Source organism: Oncorhynchus mykiss, chromosome 16 (genome assembly GCF_013265735.2).
Source record: "Oncorhynchus mykiss isolate Arlee chromosome 16, USDA_OmykA_1.1, whole genome shotgun sequence".
NCBI lineage: Eukaryota > Metazoa > Chordata > Actinopteri > Salmoniformes > Salmonidae > Oncorhynchus > Oncorhynchus mykiss.
The window spans coordinates 51,103,934-51,131,839 of NC_048580.1; the positions used below are offsets into that span (position 1 = coordinate 51,103,934).

Genomic DNA, 27,906 nt, shown 5'->3' on the forward strand with positions numbered 1-27,906 from the left:
AATTCTCCCCTCCCCACTACACTTTTCTGTGACCAAATGCAGGTTTCTTATTTCACATCACAGGTGGCTCACTAGACTGCGCGTCCTGTTGGTTCACCAGACTTTGAACATCGACAAGGCTAGATATCTAATGTCATAGGATACTTAAAAAAAACGAAGTCTAAGGTAGAGGCTATATTGTTCATTTGATTGCACCTATGCTATTTATTTTTCAAGCATTGTAATGTATTGTCATATTATAATGATCATAACGTTATACTGTATTATATAATATTGTGAATTGCCCATCAAAGTAGCTTCAGAAAACTTGATTAGAATCTACTGGGGAAATGTGTTTTGCGGCAATCTCCATTAACACAAATATGTATATATATAAATGTGTGTGTGTGAGAATAGCCCCCGGGGCCAAAACAGTGTAACTCCAGGGGAGGTGTGAGGAAAATCAAGCTTTTAGCACCCCTGTGTGTAGGTTTGGGGGAATTGTCTAACGTCTGTTGAGAGGTGTGTGCAGTGCGCACATTGGGTCAAACTTGTGTCTTTTTTTTTTAAATCATAAACTACCACGCTGTTTTGCCAAGTATCTTGGCCTATAAAGTGCATTCAAAGTAAGACACGATACTCAAGTAGTTAGCTAGCACAACGGTGTCGCTAACGCCTGCTGTGTACCAGACTAGCTGGCTAAAAAGTGTATTCTGTGGGGTTTATCGGCGGCTGACTTCCAGCGTCTTTAACTTCTTTATTAACTGTACTGAAGCGCCCCTGCCTCCCGCCTGTCCTAGCTTCTTCTTCCACGAGGTTTAAGGGCGGTTGGCATCCAATAAATGTTGCATTACCGCCACCTACTAGGCTGGAGTATAACTCCCTTATACCTTCCTTGATAAAATAAAATAAACACATACCCTACCATCTACTACACTCACCCTACTCCACTATTTTAATCTATTAAGTCCTTCAAAATTCAAAAGGCACTCGCACATCTGAGCAATCATTTTTACAGGTGCATGGCAACTTTTCCGATGTCAAGTCACGCACACGCAAATACCTCTTTGTAGCTGCCACCACAACCTCTATTTTCTGTGACCTACATTCCACCCCTGCAGGACTGTTGATAACCATTGCTATAAATGTTAAAACACAATCTTACTGAAACATATTACTTGTTGGCCTACCCCTCTGTACTGGTACAGATCTACTACTCACACCACTCCTCTCAGGATCCCTCCCCCTTGACCCATATTCCTCTACTTTCTTCACTGCCTCAGCATATGACAACTTCTGTTCTACTCTAACCCTGGAAACCTTTCTTCTTCTGTGGATTTTATATGGCGGTTGCCAAACAACTTTAAGTTTCAAGTTTTAATGCCACATGCACAAGTACAGTGAAATGCCTTTCTTGCAAACTAAAAACCCAACAATGGAATAATTAATAACAATGTATTACTAGAAAAAAAATAAGAAAAGGAAATATTTAAAAAGTCAGATTCAATACCAAATGTACATGTGCAGGGATACTGGACTGGTGGAGGTAGATATGTATAGGGGTAAGAGGACTAGGCAATAAGATAAACAGAGTAGCAGCAGCTTGCATGTGAGTGGGTGTACGGGTGTGTAGAGTCTGTATAAATGTATGTGCATATTATGTGTGAGTGAGAAAATAATGAAGTGTTTGTGTGTGTTGGAGTGACAATGTGTGTGGGTGGGTGGGGGGGCTGTGAGTGTGCATAGAGACAGTGCAAAGATTGAAATAAAAGGTCAATAAAGATACAAGGTAAACTCATAGTCCATGTAGTTATTTTGTTAGCTATTTGTCAGTCGTATTTCTTGGGGATAGAAGCTGTTCAAGCGCCTGTTGGTGTCAGACTTGATGCAGCGGTACCTCTTGCCATGCTGCAGCAGAGAAAATAGTCTATGGACTGGGCGCTTGGAGTCTTTGACGATTTTCCCGGGCCTTCTTTTCACACTACCTGATACAGATGTCCTGGATGGCAGGAAGCTCGGCCCCAGTGATGTACTGGGCTATCCGCACAACCATTTGTAGCGCCATGCGATCGAGTGCAGTGCTATTGCCATACCAAGCAGTAAGGTGCATTACCTCCACCAACTGGACTGGAGTGTGGACCATAGACAAGGCCTAAATCCTACCCAATATTCTCATCTCTAAGGAGAAGGAATACATCATTAAATATTACATCCTCTGAAGATTTATTTAGCAGTTCACTTAATCCTATCTTTTCAACCCCATTACTCCTCAAAACTAATAACGGTCGCTCCCTTTCCTTCACATATTCCTGGAACTGAAATAAAACATGTCCCACTGCCTCCATCTCCTCCTGACTACGATCACACCTCCCAGTCGGATGTTTCCCCACCAATTTCAATGTACTATTGAGCCTTGGGTGTCCCAGTCTCAGCCTTGTGACTACACTTTCCTCCCTTCTCTCTCGGCCTGAGGACCTCCCTGCCCCCACCTTTTCCTAGATCTTATACAGGAGTCTTCCCTTTCTCTCCCTGTTCCACAACTCTTGCCATTTGTTTTTAACCACTGTTCTTATTAACCCCTTGGCAAATTAATTCTACATTTGCAAACATTTCTAAAAATGTGTTTTGCTTTGTCATTATGGGGTATTGTGTGTAGATTGATGGGGGGGGACTATTGAATCCATTTTAGAATAAGGGTATAACTTAACAAAATGTGGGAAAAGTGAAGGGGTCTGAATACCTTCCGAAAGCACTGTACATACAGTGACTTGCTAAATTATTCAGAACCCTTGAATTTCTTAACATTTTATGTTACAAAGTGGGATTAAAATGGATTTAATTGTAATTTTTGTCAAAAATCTATGCAAAATATTAATGTCAAAGTGGAAGATTTTTTTTTATTTTAAAGATATATAAAAATTCTACTCTAAAATATATGCCTAGTCGTTGCATATGTATTCAGCCCCTTTGTTCAGTTCTGGAGTCAAATTTGGCTTAACAAATCCCATAAATGACATGGACTCACTGTGTGAAATAATAAGGGTTGAAGTGATTTTTGAATGATTAGCTCTTCCTCTGTCCCCCATACATACAATAAATGTAAGGTCAAGTATTGAATTTCAAGCACAAATTCAACTGCAAAGACCAGGGAGCCTTTCGAAAGCCTCATAAAGAAGGGCCGTGATTGGTAGATGGGTAACAATAACAAATGAGACATTTAATATATATTTAAGTACGGTCAAGTTAATAATTATGCTGTGGATTATGTATTAAACCACCCAGACACATACAAGTTACTTGTCCTTCTGAACTGCAGGACAGGAATGAAACTGCTCAGACACATTACCATGACACCATTGGTGATTTTTAAACAGCTACAGAGTTCAATGGCTGTAATGGGAGAACTGAGGATGGATCAACAACATTGTAGTGTTGACCTAAATGACAGAGTGAAAAGGAATACAAATATACATCTTGTATGGCACTAAAGTAATACTGCAAAGGAACACACTTTTTGGCCTAAATGCAAAGCCTTATGTTTGGGGTAAATCCAACACATCACTGAGCCTCTTTATTTTCAAGGATGGTGGTGGCTGCATCATGGTATGGGTATGCTTGACACTGGCAAACACTCAAGTTTTTGAGGATCAAAAGAAACAGGCAAAATACTAGAGGAAAACCAATTTTCAGCAGGACAATAACCTACAACACAAGGCCAAATCTACACTAAAGTTGCTTACCAAGAAGACAGTGAATGTCTTTGTGAAATGAAACACACCACATCCATTTATGTATATAGCGGAGATACTATTTAAAGACACCAATCACCCACCTCACTTATCCCTTACCAGTCCTTGCAGAGTGATTAGTGGCTACCAGACTTGGACAAAGTGGTTGCAATTTATGATTGTATAGTCCAATATGAATGTTCAATACGGGTGAGCAAATGTGGCTCATTTCACAGTGGTTTCAGAGGCCTGCAATAAGAGATATGACGCTAATATTGGTGTAAACTCTACATAGTTGTGTTCTGTTTGTGTCACTGGGTAGGCTGATACCCCATTTCATGGGTGCCCACTCCATAGGTAAGGCTGAACAGTGCATATACACTCAGTGGCCACCCTGTGGTTCGATCCAACAGGCAGTGAGTCACATGTCCGTGGCTTGCTATATAAAGCAGGCAGACAGGCATCGAGGCATTCAGTTATTGTTCGATTGAATGTTAGAATGTGTAAAACGAGTGATCTAAGCGACTTAGTGTGGTATGATCGTAGGTGCCAGACTCACCGGTTCCAGTATCTCAGAGACGTCCGGCCTCCTGGGCTTTTCACTCACGACAGTGTCTAGGGTTTCCCGAGAATGGTGCAACAAACAAAAAACATCCAGTCAGAGGCAGTCCTGTGGGAAAAAAACAGCTTGTTGATGAGAAAGGTTGAAGGAGAATGGCAAGAATTGTGCAAGCTAACAGACGGGCCACAAACAGACAAATAACGGACAAGTACAACAGTGGTGTGTAGAACGGCATCTCAGAACTCGTCGGTCCTTGTCACGGGTGGGCTATTACATTTTTACAATCTAGCCAATTTTGATCCTCAATAGGGTCCAGCTACGACGTCATCTCTCAGAGCAGTCATCCCTCAGGGTCTCTATGCTGCCACCTACTGATCAAATCAAATTGTATTTGTCACATGCGCCGAATATAACGAAGACCTTACTGTGAAATGCTTACTTACAAGCTCTTAACCAACAATGCAATGTAGTTCAAGAGATAGAGTTAATAAAATATTTACTAAATGAACTCCAGCTAAAAAAAAATCTATGAATCAATCAAAAAGTAACACAAGAAATGTACATAACAATAACGAGGCTATTACAGGGGTTACCGGTACCGAGTCAATGTGCGGGGGGACAGGTTAGTCAAAGTGACTTGTAAAGTGACTATGCATAGATAAACTGCTGCTACTTGCTGTTTATTATGTAAATAGGGTCAATGTAAATAGTCCAGCTGGCCACTTCAGTCCCCGTCAACTTTAATGGGGGCTTGTTTGGCCCTCCTTTTCCTATAGTCCACGATCAACTCCTTTGTCTTGCTCACATTGAGAGAGAGGTTGTTGTCCTGGTACCACACTGCCAGGTCTCTGACCTCCTCCCTATAGGGTGTCTCATCGTTGTCGGTGATCAGGCCTACAACTGCTGTGTCGTAAGCAAACTTATTGATGGTGTTGGAGTCGTACTTGGCCACGCAGTCATGAGTGAACAGGGAATACAGGAGAGGAATAATCACGCAACCCTGACGGGCCCCAGTGTTGAGGATCAGTGTGGCAGATGTGTTGTTACCTACCCTCACCACCTGGGGGCGGCCCGTCAGGAAGTCCAGGATCCAGTTACAGAGGGAGGTGTTTAGTCCCAGGGTCCTTAGCTTAGTGATGAGCTTTGAGGGCACTATGGTGTTGAACGCTGAGCTGTAATCAATGAACAGCATCCTCACATAGGTGTTCCTTTTGTCCAGGTGGGAAAGGGCAGTGTGGAGTGCGATTGAGATTCCATCATCTGTGGATCTGTTGGGGCAGTATGCAAATTGGAGTGGTTTTAGGGTTTCTGGCATGATGGTGTTGATGTGAGCCATGACCAGCCTTTCAAAGCACTTCATGGCTAACGGGCGGTAATAATTTAGGCAGGTTACCTTAGCTGCCTAATATGTTATCTCTCAGTGCAGTGCATCTCTCAGATAAAGTGGGGGTTTCGAAAGGAACCAATAAGGAGAAGTGGGGGTTTTGAAATATGCCACTCAAGACGCCGTTTGGGTTATCGGACGTCAGTCATGGTCTGCAGAAATTAAATGAAGGAATTTAATTTATGCAACAACAACAAAAAAGATGAACTCACTGTGAGTTGTCTTTGAACAATACCTACAGGTAGCCGTGTACGTAATGTTATGTTTTTCGTAAATGTAAATGCTAGCTAACGTTAGCTACATTAACTTATTTCACATTCACTTTACAATCTATGTATTATTGAATATTTGAAATAATAATCATAATAATAATAATAATAATAATTGAAATATCAAGTCATGGCGGTCCTAGTAGTATTGGAATTCCAGCGCTTCTAGTGTTAAAATACTCTTTCGAAATCCCCACTTCTCCTTTTATGGTTCATTTTGAAACCCCCCCACTATTCCTGAGTGATGCACTGCACTGAGCGTAGGTGGCAGCATAGAGACCCTGGTGGATGACTGAGATAATGTCGCAACTGGCCCCCTCTCAATTTTGACTTTGTGGCTGTGCTAACTAGTGGAAGCCAGCATATCACCTCAATCAGCATTGAGCCCGGTGTAAGGTCGAGGTAACCCTACTGACGCATATGCTGTTTTGTTCTCCAAAACTGGAAACGGAAAATAATTACTTGCACGTGACTTCTATACAGAAACATTTAGTCGGGTTCGGAAGCTTTCTCGGTTCACCACGGCGGCGCTTTATCAGAACCACGATTTTACAGTTTGCTGACTACCTGTATTTACAACACAATTACTGGATTTTATTAGCTAATTTGGCTACATCCACTGACTGAAAAAAGTGACTGTTTACAAGATTGCAAGCCAGCGACCGACATAGTTATCCAGGTAACGTTAAGCTTGTCAGAGTTGGCTAGTTACTGCAGCTACTAACGTTAAGTTAGCTAGTTAACCTCCCACAACAGTATTTATATTATTTTTAACACTTCGGGTAGTTATTTATTACATTTTCCATTGTCTTTGGGAATTGTTTATAGTCTTTTATCAGCTAGTGGGGCAGTAACATCAGTTTAGTCGGCTAAAAGTGGGGCAGTAACAGTTGGTTAGCCAGCTCGAAGTGTTAGCTAATGTCCAGTTTTCCAACTGAGTTAACAACATGTGTGAACTCCTCATTTCAGATGCCGAGTCGAGTTAGCAACTTGAAGCGGCGAAAGGGGATGTGCGCTGTTTCCTCAAGCAGGGTCCATCTCGAGGTGAAGAGTTCAGATAAGGTCGGTGAACGTTTAGTTCTTCTGTTTTCATTTTACATTATGGATTACGCAAGAGTATAAAGTACTACTTAGTTTTTTTGGGTATCCGTACTTTACTATGTAGTATTTTTACTTTACTACATTCCTAAAGAAAATAATGTACTTTTCACTTCATATATTTTCCCTGAAACCCAAAAGTACTCGTTACATTTTGAATGCTTAGCAGGACAGAAAATGGTTCAATTCAGTTACCAAGAAAACATCCCTACTGCCTATGATCTGGCGGACTAATAAGGAATTAGAAATTATCCATACTTGTACTTTTGATATTTAAGTAGATTTTAGCAATTCAAATCGAACTTTGTCACGTGTTGAATACCACAAGTGTAGACTTTACAGTGAATGCTTACTTACAAGCCCTTAACCAACAGTGCAATTAAATATACTTAAGTATCAAAAGTAAAATGTAAAACCAAATACTTTTACTCGAGTAGTATTTTACTGGGTAACTTTTATTTGAGTCATTTTCTGTTAAGATATCTTTACTTTTATACCAGTTTGACAGTTGGGTACTTTTTCCACCACTGGGATTGTCATTAATAGTGTCATGGAAGCCTGTTTATTATTTTTAATAAGTTGGTGTTTTGACTTTATAGAGTTCAGGGAAGAGGAGGCATGATAAAAAAATGAAAATTGAAGACTCAAAAACAGAAATGGCCCTGAATGACTGGATGGTTGGTGGTTGTAGGGAGTCAACAACCATTTCTGAGAGGCTCAGCTGCGATGGTTGCGAGAGGCCTGAAAAGACAAGTTGTGGAGCACCACCAGACCTGGAGGAATTGTGGGAGGGTAAAGAGAACGGTGTGCGATTAGAGTTAATTTACTGTCGAACAAACGGGTTGCCAGAGAAGACGGAGGATGACGAAACAGAAGCGGGTGTTGTGATTGACAAGAGCGTCTTCCTTGATGATGACAGTAACCAGGTTCTTCCTGTGGAAAAGTTCTTCGGAAATATGGAAGTTGTGCAGGTGAGATGAGATTTTATAACAAGTGCTAGGTGTGATAAACAAGATCCTGGTCTGATGTTGAGCACAATGGCTGCGTTTTACACAGGCAGCCAAATTATTTATTTTTCTTCAAAAATGTGTCTCTTGACCAATCAGTACAGTTCAGAAAAGCTATTTTTTGGTGGGAAAAAGATCAGAATTGGGCAGCCTGTGTAAACACAACAAATAAAGGTTTCCATCCAACCTTTTATTATGCGAGTAATTCTGCTTTCATGTACTAGTCGGAACAAGAAAGCATGTGGGAAATGTCACAGTTAACTGGTTGAATGCGGCACGTGTATCACTATAACAGGTTAGCAAGTTGGACATTTCCGACTTTCCTATTTCCGACAAGCGCGTGAAAAAGTCACAACAGGCCTGATGGAAACATTTGTCGGTAAACTTTCCAAATGTCGACAAAACTAAATACGCTAGACAAGTTGGGATCTTTTTGTCTGTAAAATGAATTGTGAGAAATGGCAGCAGAAACTAATGTGTTGTACCTACTCTGGTCTTGGCACATGAGCTCTAGCCAACAGCTCAGATACAGTGGGGGTAAGCTAGTCTATATGATGAGATTATTATGGATAAGTGCGAGAATATTTTTTTATTTGTCAAGCATCGATCATGCCACCAGAATCCGACCCATCTATATTTATTGGAAAGGAGCATCAAGATCACTGCACTTTCATCACCTTGTGACGTTCATAACTTATTTAATCTGTAGCCTAAAACTGCATGGTTTCCAGAGTTGTAGTGGGAGGATCACATACCATAACATCGTGTGACTCCCAAGTTTACTTCGATATGATAGTTATTCTATCAATATTTCCACGGGCAATTCTTGCATAATTAATTTTACTGACAAAGATCCCACCATGTCAAACGAACAAATTCTGTCTGTATTTATAAAATTGTACCAAAACGTTTCCATCACAGCTGTCGTGATTGTCTTTTTATATGATATTACTTTTTTCGCATAAAAACTGGATGGAAACATGGTTATTGACATGCTGTTATTTGCCTTGTAGGATTGTCCACGGAGATCTACGGCCACTTCGACCTTCAGCAGGAGGGAGCACAGGAGACGACAGTACTATGCCAAAGAGGACAGTGATGAAGAGGGCTACACAGAAATGCAGCAAGATGAAATAGTTGGCACTTAATTTACAGAAATAACTCATTCCTATCAATAGGATGGAATAAAACTTGTCCTTAAACGACCTTAACAAGCCTAACGTCACAGTTGAGCCCAATAAAGTGGATTCGTTCAACAGAACCAGGGTATCAAGTTAATGTTTTGCCAGCATATACCCTAAAGTTATACATCTTTGTATTAATATTTGCACTAACAAAACTTCACTTTTCAATTATCTATACTGTATATTGTTTAAATGGCACAGGTTAAGTGCTCAGATTGTTTTATTTATATTGTATCTTTTACAATATTGTTACTGAATGCCTTATGTATGCACAATATTTGTAGTCAAAGTTGCATTGCCAATACAAGAACTTAAATGTTCAATTACCTGTGTCTGCTGTTTTGTATTGTGCTATTGAAACTAAGCAGAACTTTATCACATAATTATCTAATTACACTTACAGGCCATGGAGCTGCGCTCAAATCAGCTGTAATCATCAAATCTGCTTGACTCCAACAATAGTCAAACCTTTAATATTTCAACCCCCCCACCCTATACTCTACTGGAGTTCAGAGGATTTGACAGATGTAATCAATATGGTAATAGCTCCACCGATAGGCTGGGTGGAAGTTTCACCATTTGCTTATACCAATCAAATCTCCAGGGGTGCATTCAGTAGTATAGAACAATGTTAAGCATTTCATTTCAATGGAAGCAGTATTGTTCTGAGCAAATAGTTGAACGGTGTCATTATGGTGGCCCAGAGAGCGACTGTATGGCGTGTGCGACACACATTTTGCCATTTGAAATGGTCACATCCATATTGATCACGCCACACCCACCAAACGTACCTCAAAGGCTATTGAAGACTGGTGTGTGCTGTATTGGGGGGAACGTGTTGTTCAGTACAAACTGACACGCGACGTAGCAAACGTTGAATCGAACGGAACATACCCGTGTGTAGGGCTTGGGACGATTTGCAATTGGTCCATTGACTATTACCCAAACAATAGCTCATGATGGAGTGCTTTAAAATCACTAGCACAAAATGATCAATAAATAAGCTGTACTGATAGTAGCAGAAATGTTCCCTGCCCATAATTACATTTAGTTATTTACCAGTTATCATGCATCTTGCACTTCATCCGTTAGCTAGTTAATAAAGAAATACAAAATTCAAGAATAAACAGTAGAAAAACATATACCCTTCACTTTAGAGAATCATTTTCGTTTGCCCTGTTTGTAAATTTTCCTTTTGTCACAGAGCAAGTCATGGGCACCTTTCTTATGGCATACAATATGTACCAGCTTCAGATTCTCCCGAGTAAACAGCAGTTTGTAAAAATAGTCCAGGTTTATGTTGCTGCTCTTGTGTTTCTGCAGTGCTTCCACCAGGGTAGGAATGACTGTCCTCTTCTTTTCAATCCTGGGACAGAAACAGATTTCAGTCTAGATTTGATAAAACTTGTCCTTAAACGACCTTAACAATTGCAATTGATAATCAAGCAAGCTTTTTTGTTACTGTTTACAAACAATTTTGAGCTTAACATTCTGAATATTTATAACCTTTATTCACTAAACCCACCCGTGGTCCAAGTTCCAGGTGCTAAAGAGAATCCTGCTCTCTCGGTTTCCATAGGGGTTGATTGAGTGAAGGGACTTGCATTCATCATGGTCAAAAGCACCCTGAGGAAAGGAGAGAGATGGGAAAGGACACAGGATGCTACTGAGCCAAACATAATCTGGTCCTGTTAGTTACCATTATAATATCTATGCTATCAATGTTACCTGACAGGAGAACCATCCTTCCTGGGTGCATAGTCGATTTTGTTCCTTTTCTTTCCTGTTGAAGTAGCAACCATTGTACTTGTCAGATTTCAGCTGCATCACTAAGCACTCTGCAGTCTTCTTGTATTCGTCCTTGAGTTTAGGTTTTTGGATGGTTTGAGCATAACTATGCACCTGTGAATAAGAGAATAAAGTCTGTCACGTGTATTCTTTCCTCAGAAAATAGGGCAGATTACAATTGACAGTATGTATGGAGTAGGCTTGTTATGAGGTACGGCTTTTGAGGATCACTTCTTGACAGTGCCAACCACTTTCAGCGTGAAACCAAAGCATCAGTAATATACAGTGCCACCAGAAAGTATTCACACCCTTTTTTCCACATTGTCTTACAGCCGGAATTTAAAACGGATTAAATTGAGATTGTTGCTGTCACACTGAAGCTGAAATGTCTTGAGTCAAGAATTCAACCCCTTTCTTTCGGAAAGCCTAAAGTTCAGGAGTAAAAATGTCCTTAAGTCACATGAGTTGCATGGACTAACTCTGTGCAATAAGTGTTTAACATGATTTTTGAATGACTGCCTCATCTCTACCCCACACGTAAAATGATCTAAGGTCCCTCAGCGGAGCAGTGAATTTCAAACAGATTAAACCACAAAGACCTGGGAGGTTTTCCAATGCCTCGAAAAGAAGGGCACCTACTGGTAGATATATATATTTTGAAAGCAGACATTGAATATCCCATGAGCCAGAGTTTAATGGCATAGACGACTGAGGATGGATCAACAACATTGTAGTTATTCCACAATACTAACCTAAATGACAGAGTGAAAAGGAAGCCTGTACAGAATACAAAAATATTCCAAAACATGCAACAAGGCACCAAAGTAACACTGCAAACAATGTGGCAAAACAATTAACTTTTTGTCCTGAATTCAAAGTGTTATGTTTGGGGCAAATACAATACATTCTCCATATTTTCAAGCATGGTGGTGGCTGCATCATGTGGGTATGCTTGTAAGGACTGGGGAGTTTTTCAGGATAAAAAAGAAATGGAGTTAAGCAAAGGCAAAATCCTAGAGGAAAGCCTGGTTCAGTCTGCTTTCCACCAGACACTAGGAGATTAAAAATCACCTTTCAGCAGGACAATAATGTAAAACACAAGGTCAAATCTACACGATTTGCTAACCAAAAAGCCAAATGTTCCTGAGTGGCCGAGTTACAGTTTGTACTTAAATCTATGGCAAGACCTGAAAATGGTTTTCTAGCAATGATCAACAACCAACTTGACAGAGCTTGAAGAATTTTGAAAAGAACAATGAGCAAATGCTGCACAATCCATGTGTGGAATGCTCTTAAAGACTTGCCAGCTGGAATCTCTACCAAAGGTGCTTCTACAAAGTATTGACTTAGGGGTGTGAATACTTATGTAAATTTGATATTTCTGTATTACATTTGCCAACATTTCTAAAAACATGTTTTCACTTTGTCATTATAGGGTATAGGTGTAGATGTATAAAAAAAATATTTAATCAATTTTGAATTCAAGCTGTAACACAACGTGTAATAAGTCAAGTGGTATGAATACTTTGAAGGCACTGTAGCTTCACCTCCTTCATGTATCCACGAATCCTGCTCTCACAGTTGTACTTCATGTAGGCTGATTTGGTCTTAAATCTGTCATCAATTCCTGAAAGCCCAAAAATAGAACGGTATAACCGTAAAGAGACAGTTTGTTTCAGATTAAAAAATAAAAATGTCCTTGTTTTTCTCCATCTTTCTTTTGGCTGCCACATCGTTTCCTGCAGGATTTCTATCCATCCCAAGATTGAAGACTTGTTACCTTGGAACCAGTCTTCATCGTCTTCTCTGTTTTCAGCCTCAGAGCTGTCCTTCAAGTGCAGGAGCAGGTCCCCCAGGAGTCTGCGTCTCTTTGGAGACCGCTCGTTTGAGAGAAGCCCCTTAGCCGCATCAATCAGAAGATCTGAGTTCCTGTCGGTGTCCAGCAACCGGCCTATGTCGCAGACAACTGAAATAATCACAAATCATAACAGTTATTTCAATTGGTTCACAGAACAGCCTCTGTTAACCTAAACATCAGAGTCATGGCACCCATGTAACCGACTGTATTTGAAGCCCAGACAGCCTCACTGGCAAGTATCACTGGCAGGCATGGTTAAGCTACTCAATACATGAGCCTGGTTAACCGCTCTTCCTACGAGTGAAAGCAAGGCTATATTTCTATTACTTTTACCAATGCATCCCTTTCAAATCAATCACCACAAGGTTATGCATATTTGTATAAGTGCATATTTAAGTTAGTATTGTTATCATTTATTTACCATGCACAGCTACATAAAGTAGGTCCTAAACCCTATATGAATGTGCATTGTGCATGCCACATAGTCTTAGGTTGTTAGTTGGCTAGTTACTATGTTTCTTTTTTACAGTCTTTTAGTTACTTTTAATGTTTCACTCACAGCCGCTCCATCTCTCATCCATGGCAAGAAGGACAAGTTCAGCATTGTCTGGAAGACTTCGGAAATAGTCCTCTGTCAATTCTGTTCCATCTTCATACATGGAAATATGCGAACCGACGAGTGGAACCTAGAAGAAAATTATTCACATAATAATTTAAACAAAATAATGTAACTTTCATTATCGCCACTTCCTGGTTGCAAGTCTAGACCCGCTGTTATGGTCTGGTAGTAGCAGTAGAATGTGCTAAACATAGCAAGCTACTGGACGAAATCGTACCTGTAGAAGTTTACTCCCCTTTTTGAGAAGCTCTTTCAGACTTGTTGCAGCCACCCCATATTTTTTTGTTTCATTCAGGCTTCTTATTTTGACAACTTGTTTTTTTCTTTGAAGTCCAAACATTGCGTCTTTTCTTCTATGAAGACCAATGTGCAGAAACACACAAAGAAACGATGCATGCTGCCAGCTACAGGACAGGTTGGAAAATTATCCAATATACTGCCATCTAGCGTTTTAGAACTGCACGTGCACACAGTTGACAGTGTCACTCAGCTGCTTCTAGAATATCCAGTAGCAGATGCAGATAAAAAGATGAAGAGGATCTCAATTGTTATAGTACTTATATTCTGTATGTCAGGGGCCTGATTTTATAGGTAACGGTATCCTACTTGATTCTATTGTGTGGCCACATTATCCGTCTTACAAATGTGCTCTCTAGGATGCAAGTTTTGGTCCAGAGCAAAGACATATTTAGACCAGAGTTCACAGACCATCAAGCTAAGCTTAGGCCTCACCCCCCATCTGAGATATCTACTGCAGCCCTCACCCTCCACATACAACACCCATCCTGTCAGTCATTCTGTTAAAGGTCGCTCGTCTTTTCAGTTCGCTGCAGCTAGCGACTGGAATGAGCTGCAATAAACACTCAAAGTGGACAGTTTTATCTCAATCTCTTCATTTAAAAACTCAATCATGGACACTCTTACTGACAGTTGTGGCTGCTTTGCGTGATGTATTGTTGTCTCTACCTTCTTGCCCTTTTTGCTGTTGTCTGTGCCCAATAATGTTTGTTCCATGTTGTGTTGCTACCGTGTTGTGTTGTCATGTGTTGCTGCTTTGCTATGTTGTTGTCATAGGTGTCTCTTTATGTAGTGTTGTCTCTTGTTGTGATGTGTGTTTTGTCCTATATTAAATCAAATAAAATAAAGAAATCCCAGTCCCCGTCCCCGCAGTAGGCCTTTTGCCTTTTGGTAGGCCATCATTGTACAAAATAATTTGTTCTTAACTGACTTGCCTAGTTAAATAAAGATTAAATAAAACAGCTGGTGAGTGTGCTATGCAAGTTCTCCCCATTTCTCCTAGTGGTGGCATTGGCCAATGTATTTTAACAGTCAATCCCTAGGAAGATAGAATATGATGTCCAAATTATTAGGATTTGTTATGGTCCTCCTCACCCTGACCACTACAGTATACACAAGGCTGTATTTAAATGCAAATGAATCTGTGGATGAGGATCGTTTTGCATAGAGAATATGCAATGTCCAACAGTATGTATCCTTCCCAAACCAGAGGGTGGCGATATGGACACGTGCTGGTCTCCCGCTCTCTTTAGTACATTTTGAACGAATAAGAAGAAAAGGCATAGCAACGTTAATATCACCGTAGTAACCGATGCCAAGTGACGGGAGAAACCAATTTAAAGGGAACATAGGGTAATAGAACAATTTCATTCAGGTCATTTGGTAATCCTTCATTTACATAATCCATTTTAAAATGAACATCTTTCATCTTTAAATATATCAGTCGATTTGATAAAATATATATTTTTACTATTCGTACCTTCATTTATTTATCTTTTAAATCTTTACCCCCTTTTGAAAGTCAGCTATTATTGCTTCCCCTGTTGCCAACATGCATGGATAGCTAGGATTTCAAATAAGCGAGGGTAAACAGTGATTTTTATACAACTGCGCGACATTTTACTTGCTACAATTACAAGCATAGCTAGTTTGGGTAACAATCTTATTTTCTGAGGTTTGAGAATAGTGCAAAGTTCGCTTTGGTATCTTAATGAACAAGTCCTAATGTTAGCTAACGTTACTTACTGATAGCAAACACACCAAACAAAACCCACTAACTAGCAAGCTAGGTGTTGTTGTTTTAGCTAAATATAGCTAGCGAAATTTGACTTTGCTGCAGACTCGAAATATCCTCTCAATGACCGACGACTGGAAAGGACTGTTTGAGAGAGGACGGGTGATTCCTCCACACAGCCAGACTGTTCGACTGGCACAGGACTCATCCCACACCCATTCTCAAGGCTTCCAAATCATCCTGAAGCATCTTGATGGACCTCACATTCAACAGGTAGGCCTACGCCTTATTTGCATAAACCTGGCATCCGAAGAGTTAGCTAGCTAATGCCATTCGCAAGTTTGATTTTAGCCCAGCCTGGTAGGTAGACAAACGTTAGTAGAGTTGCCAATGTTTAGCTAGGGACCCGTTTCTAATTGACTTCCAGTTACAAACATTTCTACTCCCCTCATCACTTAGGAGAAGAAGGAAGGGGAGTCAGAAGGGAATCGAAAGAGGGAACCAGTCAAGTACCAGCTGAGTGTTTCCCTGTTTGATACCAGCCACCAGCACTTCTTCGGGAGAACGTTGAAGAGCTTACCCCAACAGATGAGTGGTGTCCACAGGGCAATGTTTAATGAGGTATACAACTGTTCTAGGGAAACACACAGTTAACATTGTCAACCACATTATCCTGAGTGGTTTTAGTATTATAAAGGAGCGGTTTACGCTGATACGCCCTGTTAAGAAGCAAACAACAAGCGATTGCTGACTTCTCTGCGAATTACCAACAAAGCTGACTGCAGAACTGAAGGCATTTGGGTAACATGTCAAAAAGTTAACTTTTTGCCTCATCTCTGGTACGAGAGCCTTAGTTTTTGAGCAGTTTGTAGTTGCCAATTGTTGTTTTTGGACAGGGCTAGAATGTCCAAGGAAAATGGAAGTGTCAAAAAAGGCTTCCATTGGTCAGTATTTACACCAGTTATAAGGAGTTTGTTCAAGGGAGAGCTGGCCCACAATTAGCTGAATTGCTAATAAGAAAAATTTTCACAACTTTAGAGAAGGTTCCTTTAGGACACATATGTCAGAGTCAAGGCCCGCGGGCCACATCCGGCCCGCAAGAAGGTTTTTTACGGCCCCTGGGATGATCTTGATTTATTATTAGAACCGGCCCGCAGCAAGCCGGCAGCCCGCAGATCTTTTACACGCACCAATACTACATTTCCCACAATGCAAAGGTGACGCACCGAGCAGTAGGCTGCTTCATTTCAATATTTATTGGCACAGCAGTCGTCAGCATCACAGTAAAATTAACTTTCAGATACCCATCAAAAATGGCAAAACGGAAGGTGGATACTGAGAACCGGGGGTTTCAAACAAGGTGGGAGTCGGAGTATATGTTCACGAAGGTAGCTGGAAAACCTGTGTGTCTTCTGTGTGGAGAAAGTGTGGCGGTACTGAAAGAGTATAATCTGAGACGACATTATGAAACGAAACACGCGGACAAAAACAAGAATATGGACATGGAACAAAGGCTACAAAAGGCAGAGGAATTAAAACGAGGCCTCAAATCTCGACAGGCTCTGTTCAAAAAAGCCAAATCACAAGGCCAGGCTGCTGTCAAGGCCAGTTTTATTTTGGCAGAAGAGATCGCTAAATCAGCCCGGCCATTTACGGAGGGGGATTTCATCAAAAACTGCATGATTAAAGTTTGTGACGAAGTTTGCCCAGAAAAAAGGCAACTCTTTTTAAATGTGAGTCTGAGCAGAAACACCATTGCCGAGAGAGTAGACCAGTTGTCCATCAATCTAAAAGAGCAGCTTGTGAAAAAGGGAAAATATTTTATTGCATATTCCTTGGCTGTGGATGAGAGCACCGACATTTCTGACATTGCCCAGTTGTCAATTTTCATCCGCGGAGTGGACTCCAACCTAAGCGTGACAGAGGAGTTTTTGGCTTTACGTCCTATGCATGGCACAACTACGGGGCATGATTTGTATGAAGAGGTGTCAAGATGTGTAAATGAGATGGAGCTGCCTTGGGAAAAACTCGTGGGTTTGACAACCGACGGAGCACCTGCGATGTGTGGACACAGGAGCGGACTGGTGGCGAAGATACGGGAAAAGATGCAAGAGGAAAACGCGACAGGTGAGCTGACAGCTTATCATTGTATCATACACCAGGAAGCGTTGTGCGGTAAAGCCTTGAAAATGGAGCATGTAATGAGCATCATCACGCGCACAGTTAACTTTATCAGAGCCAAAGGTTTGAATCACCGCCAGTTCAAGGCATTTCTGACGGAGTTAGAAACGGAGCATGGTGATTTGCCTTATCACACAGAGGTGCGATGGCTAAGCCAGGGAAAGGTGCTTCAAAGATGTTTCGAGCTTCGTGAGGAGATTTGTCTGTTCTTGGACAGCAAAGGGAAAGACACAACACAACTCCGAGACGAAATGTTTCTGTGTGAAATGGCTTTTCTGTGTGACATTACGAGTCATCTGAATGCAATAAACTTGCAGCTGCAGGGTCGGGATCGTGTCATCTCTGATATGTACAGTACAGTGAAGGCATTTAAAACCAAACTGACTCTGTGGGAGACGCAGATGCGGAAAGAAAATTTGAGCCACTTTCCCAGCTGCCAGACCATGAAAGAGAAGCTCTCTACCAGTGCGTTCCCGAGCACACAGTTGGCTGATAAAATAGGTATGCTTGCCGCTGACTTTCGACGCCGATTTGCTGACTTTGAAGCACAAAAAAGCAGGTTGGAACTGCTCGGTAACCCATTTGCTGTTGACGTGGAAAGCTCACCACCAAACCTCCAAATGGAGTTGATTGACCTCCAATGCAATGATGCACTGAGGGCAAAATATGCGGCAGTGGGTGCTGCGGAGTTCGCCCGTTTCCTCCCCGGCACAATGCCCCAGCTGCGCATCCAGGCTGCTCAAACGTTGTCTATGTTTGGCAGCACATACCTGTGTGAACAACTGTTTTCTTTGATGAACCTGAACAAAACATCACACAGAAGTCGACTTACTGCTGAACACCTCCACTCAATTCTGAGGATTTCTTCAGCTCAGAGCCTTACCCCGAACATTGATGAACTTGTGGAAAAGATGGGACACCACCAAGTATCACCCTCAACCTCAAACAAGTGAACATTACTGTGCAATCACATATTTAGAGTTTTTACTCAGTTCAAGTTTAAAAGTTAAAATTTAATATTTGTTTTCACTGCATGTTACTTCTCCTTAAACAAAGTGTTGTTTTTGATTAATAGATTTTTGCACTTTATTTTTTTGTATTTCAATCCAATTATATTTTAAAAATATTTCAGTTGAGTGGATGATAGAAAATTGCTATTATTGTTTTTTCTTTGAAGTAAATTTAGCCCACTTTTGCTAAAATAGAAAATATAGTCTACTGATGGTGCCTTGAATACCGGTTTCTTTCATTTAATGTTCATGTTATGGGGATATTTATATAAAGGAAATTTGTCTTTTGTGTCTGTTGAAAATTAAAGATTACTGACAGAGCCATAAGAAAATATTGCTTTATTTATCTGATCATATTGTAATATATTTGTTAGGTTTTCAGTAGGTTCAATTAGGTTCACTAGACTATATGCGTCATTTAAAAATTTTTCAATGAACATTCGAACAGTCCGGCCCTCGTCTTGTAGCTGATTTTTTTATTTGGCCCTCCGTCCATTTGACTTTGACACCCCTGCTTTAGGAGTCTCATGTGGAGAGGCTACCCTCTTCATGTGAAATGGAGAGGCTACCCTCACGTATCTGAAAATACATGATGAATTGATGTTTACTGAAAAGCATACAGTATGTTCTCTGAATATTCAACTCTGATGATAGAGCTAAATGTGGAATATTCGGAAATGTGTAGCTCAGACTAGGCTCTTCAAGAGGTGATGATATTAAAACCAAATAGTTAAAATGTATTTAACAATCCCTTGAAAACGACAATGTTTTAGCAGAGCTGAGGGTCTCCTTGCCCCCCAGCAGCCAAATCGAACACTCTGCACCGTATTGTGATGTTTTATTGACAAGGACTGTTTCCAAGAGACCGTTCCCTTAATGTCAAACACAACTTACCCAGAACGTGTTTACCATGCTCTCAGAATATTCAATAACAATGTTCTAGACACGTTTCCTTGGAACGTTGCAAGAATATGCCAGTGTCCATTTTTCGGAGGGTTAGGAAAATATAGGTAATTATCAGAGAAATGAAAGGGGAGGCGGCCAAAGGAAGAATTGGCTTTGGGGGTGACCAGTGAGATATACCTGCTGGAGCGCGTGCTACGGGTGGGTGCTGCTATGGTGACCAGTGAGCTGAGATAAGGCGGGGCTTTATCTAGCAGAGATTTGTAGATGACCTGGAGCCAGTGGCGACGAGTATGAAGCGAGGGCCAGCCAACGAGAGCGTACAGGTCGCAGTGGTGGGTAGTATATTGGGCTTTGGTGACAAAACGGATGGCACTGTGATAGACTGCATCCAATTTGTTGAGTAGAGTGTTGGAGGCTATTTTGTAAATGACATCGTCGAGGAGCGGTAGGATGGTCAGTTTTACGAGGGTATGTTTGGCAGCGTGAGTGAAGGATGCTCTGTTGTGAAATAGGAAGCCGATTCTAGATTTAATTTTAGATTGGAGATGCTTAATGTGAGTCTGGAAGGAGAGTTTACAGTCTAACCAGACACCTAGGTATTTGTAGTTGTCCACATATTCTAAGTCAGAACCGTCCAGAGTAGTGATGCTGGACGGGCGGGCAGGTGCGGGCAGAGATCGGTTGAAGAGCATGCATTTAGTTTTACTTGCATTTAAGAGCAGTTGGAGGCCACGGAAGGAGAGTTGTATGGCATTGAAGCTCGTCTGGAGGGTTGTTAACACAGTGTCCAACGAAGGGCCAGAGGTGTACAGTATGGTGTCGTCTGCGTAAGGAAAGTTGCTAGCTAGCATTAAACTTATCTTATAAAAAACAATCAATCAATCAATCATAATCACTAGTTAACTACACATGGTTGATGATATTACTAGTTTATCTAGCGTGTCCTGCATTGCATATAATCGATGCGGTGCGTATCGTTGCTCCAATGTGTACCTAACCATAAACATCAATGCCTTTCTTAAAATCAATACACAGAAGTATATATTTTGAAACCTGCATATTTAGCGAAAAGAAATCCAGGTTAGCAGGCATTATTAACCAGGTGAAATTGTGTCACTTCTCTTGCGTTCATTGCACGCAGAGTCAGGGTATATGCAACAGTTTGGGCCGCCTAATTTGCCAGAATGTTATGTAATTATGACATAACATTGAGGGTTGTGCAATGTAACAGGAATATTTAGACTTAAGGATGCCACCCGTTAGTGAAATACGGAACCGTTCCGTATTTTATCTGAAAGAATAAATGTCTTGTTTTCGAGATGATAGTTTCCGGATTCGACCATATTAATGACCTAAGGCTCGTATTTCTGTGTGTTATTATGTTATAATTAAGTGTATGATTTGATAGAGCAGTCTGACTGAGCGATGGTAGGCAGCAGGCCGGGGATAGCAAGCTAGCATACCGGCCATAGAGGGACGTCACGATGGGGGAAAAGTCTGTTTTTGCCTCCTCGTAAGCATTCATTCAAACAGCACTTTCGTGCGTTTTGCCAGCAGCTCTTCGCTGTGCTTAAAGCATTGCACTGTTTATGACTTCAAGCCTATCAACTCCCGAGATTAGGCTGGTGTAACCGATGTGAAATGGCTAGCTAGTTAGCGGGGTGCGCGCTAATAACGTTTCAAACGTCACTCGCTCTGAGACTTGGAGTGGTTGTTTCCCTTGCTCTGCATGGGTAACGATGCTTCGAGGGTGGCTGTTGTCGATGTGTTCCTGGTTCGAGCCCAGGTAAGAGCGAGGAGAGGGATGGAAGCTATACTGTTACACTGGCAATACTAAAGTGCCTATGAGAACATCCAATAGTCAAAGGTTAATGAAATACAAATGGTAAAGAGAGAAATAGTCCTATAATAACTACAACCTAAAACTTCTTACCTGGGAATATTGAAGAGTCATGTTAAAAGGAACCACCAGCTTTCATATGTTCTCATGTTCTGAGCAAGAAACTTAAACGTTAGCTTTCTTACATGGCACATATTGCCAGGAGAGTATTTTGAAGTTGATTTTTAGGGAAAATATAAAAAAGATTGCGAAGAAAAATATATATACATGGGACAAGACAAAGACGTCTGATTGCTACGCCATCTTGGATTTAAGACTTAACGTTACAGCATACAGTAACATTCTAGATGATTCTGTGCTTCCAACTTTTTTGCAACAGTTTGGGGAAGGACCTTTCCTGTTTCAGCATGAGAATGCCCCCATGCACAGAGGGATGTCCATACAGAAATGGTTTCTCGAGATTGGTGTGGAAGAACTTGACTGGCCTGCACAGGGCCCTGACCTCAACCCCATCAAACACCATTGGGATGAATTGGAACGCTGACTGCGAGCCTAATTGCCCAACATCAGTGCCCAACCTGATGTCCCCACAGCAATGTTCCAACATCTAGTGGAAAGCCTTCCCAGAAGAGTGGATGCTGTTATAAATCAAATCAAATTTATTTATATAGCCCTTCGTACATCAGCTGATATCTCAAAGTGCTGTACAGAAACCCAGCCTAAAACCCCAAACAGCAAGCAATGCAGGTGTAGAAGCACGGTGGCTAGGAAAAACTCCCTAGAAAGGCCAAAACCTAGGAAGAAACCTAGAGGAACCAGGCTATGTAGGGTGGCCAGTCCTCTTCTGGCTATGCCGGGTGGAGATTATAACAGAACATTGCCTAAGATGTACAAATGTTCATAAATGACCAGCATGGTCGAATAATAATAAGGCAGAACAGTTATAGCAGCAAGGGGGGACTAACTCCGTATTTATGCCCATGATTTTGAAATGAGATGTTCAACGAGCAGGTGTCCACATACACTACATGACCAAAAGTATCTCAAAATCATTGTCATGTGGTTAATCAAAATGATATCCAAATCTGAATTAAAATTATAAACCTAAAAAGTAACTTCCATTGCCAACTATGTGAAAATAGCCTACATAAAACCAACAAATAAAAACATTGCAGCCTGCAGGTAGAAAATATCCTGATAAAAATAAATATCAAATGAATTACATTGGCTAGGTTGGCCTCTCTGCAATTAACTTGAAGCGTATCAACTATTAACTTGGGTCTGGCCTGAAGCTTGCATTAGCAAACTTGCAACATTGTATAACATTTTCTGGGCCCTCAAAGCTCGGGACAGACACAGCTGTAGGCTATTTGTGCAAGGGATAAGAAGTAATCAGGCAGGCCTGTTTTATGACGTTTCCACTGGATCAGAGCATTACATTTTTCCCTTTCATACTGAGTGGTAATCCTCAAGGGAGAGAGCTGGAAAGATTTTTCAAAGACATTAAGCAACTATTGTCATTCTCAATGGATGTAAAAACAGACTTTGTTTGCTTGCTGTTTGAGGTGAAGGAAAAATTACTTTGAGATGTTCAAAAGCGCATTAAGGTGGTGCGTTAAGCCAAAGAGAAATACTATCGGATCCCCAAATGGGCACATTTATTTGCCTATATTTGCGCTTAGGCCAGGTAGCCTATAGGCCTACTTCTATGCATAATCAGGTGCGTGTTCTTGCTCAACATTGACAGGTGCGCTCCAAACAAAAGACAATGACTAAATTGACAAAATTCGTAAATGGAATGAGATAAACCAAAACTTGTTTCTCAGAAGCATTGCATAGGTCGTGCACTCTGCAAACAACGTGTCCACTCAGACAATGAGAATGGTAAGAGAATGGTAAAAGACTGGAATAATAATATATTTGATGCATTAACATAAATAAATAACCTTTTTTTATTTAACTAGGCAAGTCAGTTAAGAACAAATTCTTATTTACAATGATGGCCTAGGAACAGTGGGTTAACTGCCTTGTTCAGGGGCAGAACGACCGGTTTTTAACCTTGTCAGCTCGGGGAATCAAACTAGCAACTTTTTTCGGTTACTTGCCCAATGCTCTAACCACTAGGCTACCTGTCGCCCCAACCATAACCAAACAAATATTGTAGATTAGGAATTAATGGTAAATTAACTACTGGTGATATATGTAATGGGGAATTGATATACGCAAACAATTCATAAAATTAAGTTCTAAAACAATGAATGTGCACAAATTGTCGGGAGAGGGCACACTGGAGAAAGACATCTTAGCCACACCCCCTTTCTTCTTGGACTGGTCCATCCCCTGTTCTCTGCAATGGATTAGTTCACTGAGATGGGCGTGAAATCAGACGGGTGTCTCGTGCCATCAAAAATAATAAATTTGCTACTGGTCGACAAAAAGAAAATCTCTGTCGATCAACACCCTATTGACCAAACAATCGACCAGTCATCACTAGACAATAGCAAGTCTATCGGCTCTTATTATTGAACATACTGAACTACTGGAAGCAGACAATGTAATACATACACTACATGACCAAAAGTATGTGAAGACCTGCTCGTCAAACATCTCATTCCAAAATCATGGGTATTAATATAGAGTTGGTCCCCCCATTGCTGCTATAATTACCTTGAATTTCACTGGCCTGCACAGAGGAACTTGACTGGCCTGCATCAAGGTCAGAGCTCTGTGCAGGCCAGTTAAGTTCTTCCACACCAATCTCGACAATCCATTTCTGTATAGACCTTGCTTTGGGCACGAGGGCATTGTCATGCTAAAACAGGAAAGGGCCTTCCCCAAACTGTTGCCATGAAGTTGGAAGCAGAGAATTTTCTAGAATGTCATTGTATGTTGTAGCGTTAAGATTTCCCTTCACTGGAACTAAGGGGCCAAGCCTGAACCATGAAAAACATCCCCAGACGATTATTCATCCTCCACCTAACTGTACAGTTGGCACTATGCATTGGGGCTGGTAGCGTTCTCCTGGCATCTGCCAAACCCAGATTCGCCCTGTCGGACTGCCAGATGGTGAAGCGTGATTCATCACTCCAGAGAACGTTTCCACTTCTCCAGAGTCCAATGGCGGCGAGCTTTACACCACTCCAGCTGACGCTTGGCATTGCGCATGGTGATCTTAGGCTTGTGTGCTGCTGTTCGGCCATGGAAACCCATTTCATGAAGCTTCCGACAAACAGTTCTTGTGCTGACGTTGCTTCCAGAGGCAGTTTGGAACTCAGTAGTGAGTGTTGCAAATGAGGACAGCACACTGCGGTCCCGTTCTGTGAGCTTGTGTGGCCTACCACTTCGCTGAGCAGTTGTTGCTCCTAGACGTTTCCCCTTCACAATAACAACACCTCCAGTTGACCGGGGCAGCTTTAGCAGGGCAGAAATTTGACGAAGTAACTTGTGAAAAGTGAAAGTGCCACGTTGAAAGTCACTGAGCTCTTCAGTAAGGCCATTCTACTGCCAATATTTGTCTATGGAGATTGCATGGCTGTGTGCTCGATTTTATACACCTGTCAGCAACAGGTGTAGCTGAAATAGCCGAATCCACTAATTTGAAGGGGTGTCCACATACTTTTGCAATATAGTGTAATTGTTTTACATTTGCCAAAATGCAATTTGCGGGAAAACACTGTTCTAAAAGACCCATCTGATGCGAGCTGTGTCATAAAACAGATATGAACATCTAAATATTCAACAACTACCATGGGTTGTCGATATGACTCGGATAATGCATTTAGCTTTTGGACAACGACAGAAAGTTGATATAAAAACCAATAGAACAGGAGAGAAACATTTTTTTTGGTTGCTAGCTTAGCTGTTGTTGTAGCTGCTGCATGTATGCTGCACCTCTCTGTCTCTCCCTCTGCGCTGCTGCTCCCTGTGCTACAGCCTGCATCTGAGTTGCCTAGCAACGAGTCTTCTCTGGTTTGCTCATGGCTCACTCTGACTAGAGACAGAGCCGTTATCTGGTAGACTCTTACAGTGTTCCGGTTTTATGATAAAAATCTGACTCCAATGTCATTCCACGGAATTATGCAAATTTAACCTATAGACCGATAGGCATGAAACAGTTGCATACATTAGTTTTATTGACAAATGTCAATTAAAAAATAAGTTCCGCCAAGGCAAAAGCCTGTAAAAATGAATGTGTATGAATGTTGTAAGTACAGAAATGGTTTGCTCAGTGGGAAATGAATATCCAACTAGTCAGTGACAACTGTGTGGCATTTTTAGAGTTTGACAGCAACTATGTGAGCTTATTACAGTATTATAGGCACTATGTCCTGCGATTTCCTGGGATCTTCTATGTAGAAGAACTCCTTACCTTCTAACGACTCGTGTAGCTTGTGAGCATCACAGAGCAAAGAGTCTCAGCTTTTCATAGATGGCTTGTAATTGTTTGTAGCTCAAACCTTCATACATTTTTGTAAAAGGACCTGGCCCATGGCCCCTACACCCATGTCTCACAAACACCACTCTAACTCAGCCCCTGTTAATCACACTGTTTAAAGGGTTTAAAAATCCTTAATCACGCCGATGGGACTCATTGGGTTAATGTCTTTATTCTGAGAACATGGCCACCATGTTCTGTGTATGTTTGGTGTGACATTGATGGAATATTCTCCTAACTCTCATTACTGGAGACATGAATGTTCTTGCAACGTCCTATGAAACGTGTCTAGAACATTATCCTCAATTACCTCGACTAATCGCTTCCACTGCACATCGACTCTGTACAGGTACCCCCTGTATATAGCCATGCTATTGTTATTTTACTGCTGCTGTTTAATTATTTGTTACTTTTATTTTCAATTTTATTACTTATCTATTTTTTTTTGCAAAACTTTTTCATAAAACTGCATTGTTGGTTAAGGGCTTGTAAGTAAGCAGCTCAATTTAATCTACACCTGTTATATTCAAGGCATGTGACAAATGACATTTCATTTGATTTTAAATTCAGAGAACATGGCAACCGTGTTCTGTGTTTTCTTTGGTGTGACGTTGATGGAATATTCTCCTAACTCATTACTGGGCACATGAATGTTTTTGCGATGTACCATGAAACGTGTCTAGAACATTAATATTGGGTTTTCTGAGAACATGGTAACCACGTTCTGGGTATGTTTTAGTTTGACACGAAGGAAACGTTTTCCTAACTCTAATGCCAAAACATTCTAAATAGGTTCTCAGTGTTTTTTTGTTGTAACATATTGTAAAATGTTCCCCCTAACTAAAGTAAAACTGGACACTCAAACATCAAGTGAACATTACACGTGACATTATAAAAACGTTCTCTCCCTAGAAATGTTAGCTGGGTAACTGGGCTAGCTGTTGGCCAATGCTGTTTTGACTCAATATGCCATATGTATTTCACATTAGAACCCTCAGACGACAAGCTATTAAGAATGTGACAATGTTTTAGCACTCAATGTTTTTAATCTATTTGCTCTGCTGAAGGGCTATTTTACGACTGGGCCTGTGTTCCCCTTGCAAAAACCAATCTAGAAGTTTTGCTGGTGCCATCAACGTTTATGAGTAGCCCAACCTTTGTTAGGATTGAATAGCTGGCCTTATATGATGTTAACCCTGAAGGCATGTTCACAGACTGAATTTGTCAGCTGCTTGATAATAAAACTAAACAGTCGCTTGATAATAACACGATAATAGAAGTGATGTAAATAGATTTCTTCACCAAGGTTGGGGTCAATTTAGGATGATGTGCTCATTGAATTGATGAGTTGAACGGCCATTTTCAGTTAATAAATTAAGCAAATTTTCTGTTATTCGTGAATTGAATAAAATTGAATTAACCCCATGCCTATTGTTCAAACACCAGTTAAGTGGCAAAAATACTGCATTCAACAGTCAGACACATACTTCTATAATTTCACCTTTCTTTTACATGCCTTGGTTTATGAATGTTTTGTTCATATTGTTCAAACATTTCAAGTCATGATGATAAGGAGCAAAAAACGTGCCACTTTAATGCAAAAATTGTAGAATGCACTTTGAATGTTATTTGATGAAATTTGGAATGACTTGAAAAAGGAAATCATTACTATGGATGTTGAGACATTTGACAATAGATGCTCTGAAATAATTGACCATGTTTCAGAACTCCTGGTATATTAACCAAAAATATTGTAGGTTACTCTACTGCAAAAGGCATAGTTTAGGTCTGACCTGAATGGTCAGAAACAATTAACAAATCGCATTTCAGATCACATCAGCCCCAAACAGTCGTAACACATATCACATCCTATCAGGATTATAAAGTGGCCTAGGTCTGGTTGTTTCAGGCTGCATGAGGCACTTTCATTTTCATTTGATTTGGGCTGCTGCACTGCATTCATGTTGGTGTTTATGAGTGGCAAATTGCTGTTTGATATCCAAATAAAGTCTCGGCATTCTAGCTG

At 40.8% G+C, this 27,906-nt stretch overlaps 3 protein-coding genes across 5 annotated transcripts in view; 2 read left to right on the top strand and 1 right to left on the bottom strand.

Annotated features, from left to right (window-relative positions):
• The first annotated feature begins 6,174 nt into the window (after window positions 1-6,174).
• c16h1orf174 (chromosome 16 C1orf174 homolog) lies at window positions 6,175-9,534 on the top strand. The gene is made up of 4 exons (XM_021566318.2): window positions 6,175-6,601; window positions 6,892-6,984; window positions 7,620-7,991; window positions 9,041-9,534. Exons 2-4 carry the CDS (start codon window positions 6,892-6,894, stop codon window positions 9,173-9,175), a joined length of 600 nt encoding a protein of 199 aa, XP_021421993.2. The 5' UTR covers window positions 6,175-6,601; the 3' UTR covers window positions 9,176-9,534.
• A 123-nt stretch (window positions 9,535-9,657) lies between these two features.
• Window positions 9,658-13,917, bottom strand: dffb (DNA fragmentation factor, beta polypeptide (caspase-activated DNase)). Of its 2 annotated transcripts, XM_021566317.2 has the most exons (7): window positions 13,694-13,910; window positions 13,417-13,543; window positions 12,780-12,965; window positions 12,547-12,626; window positions 10,940-11,113; window positions 10,737-10,837; window positions 9,658-10,577 (listed from the first exon to the last, which is right to left on the bottom strand). In XM_021566317.2, exons 1-7 carry the CDS (start codon window positions 13,814-13,816, stop codon window positions 10,373-10,375), a joined length of 996 nt encoding a protein of 331 aa, XP_021421992.1. In that variant the 5' UTR covers window positions 13,817-13,910; the 3' UTR covers window positions 9,658-10,372. The 2 variants fall into 2 exon arrangements, with proteins under 2 accessions (XP_021421992.1, XP_021421991.2); XM_021566316.2 differs by having other exon boundaries at window positions 12,547-12,965; window positions 13,694-13,917.
• Window positions 13,918-15,044: 1,127 nt separating this feature from the next.
• The window catches only part of nphp4 (nephronophthisis 4), a 191,862-nt gene continuing 179,000 nt past the window's right edge, over window positions 15,045-27,906 (top strand). The window contains exons 1-3 of one of the 2 annotated variants that reach the window (XM_036947178.1): window positions 15,045-15,126; window positions 15,614-15,781; window positions 15,968-16,129. In XM_036947178.1, coding sequence (XP_036803073.1) covers window positions 15,632-15,781; window positions 15,968-16,129 — 312 coding nt within the window. In that variant the 5' untranslated portion in view covers window positions 15,045-15,126; window positions 15,614-15,631. Of the gene's footprint in view, window positions 15,127-15,166; window positions 15,782-15,967; window positions 16,130-27,906 lie in introns of those variants that run through there. The other variant, XM_036947179.1, reaches the window with a different exon arrangement.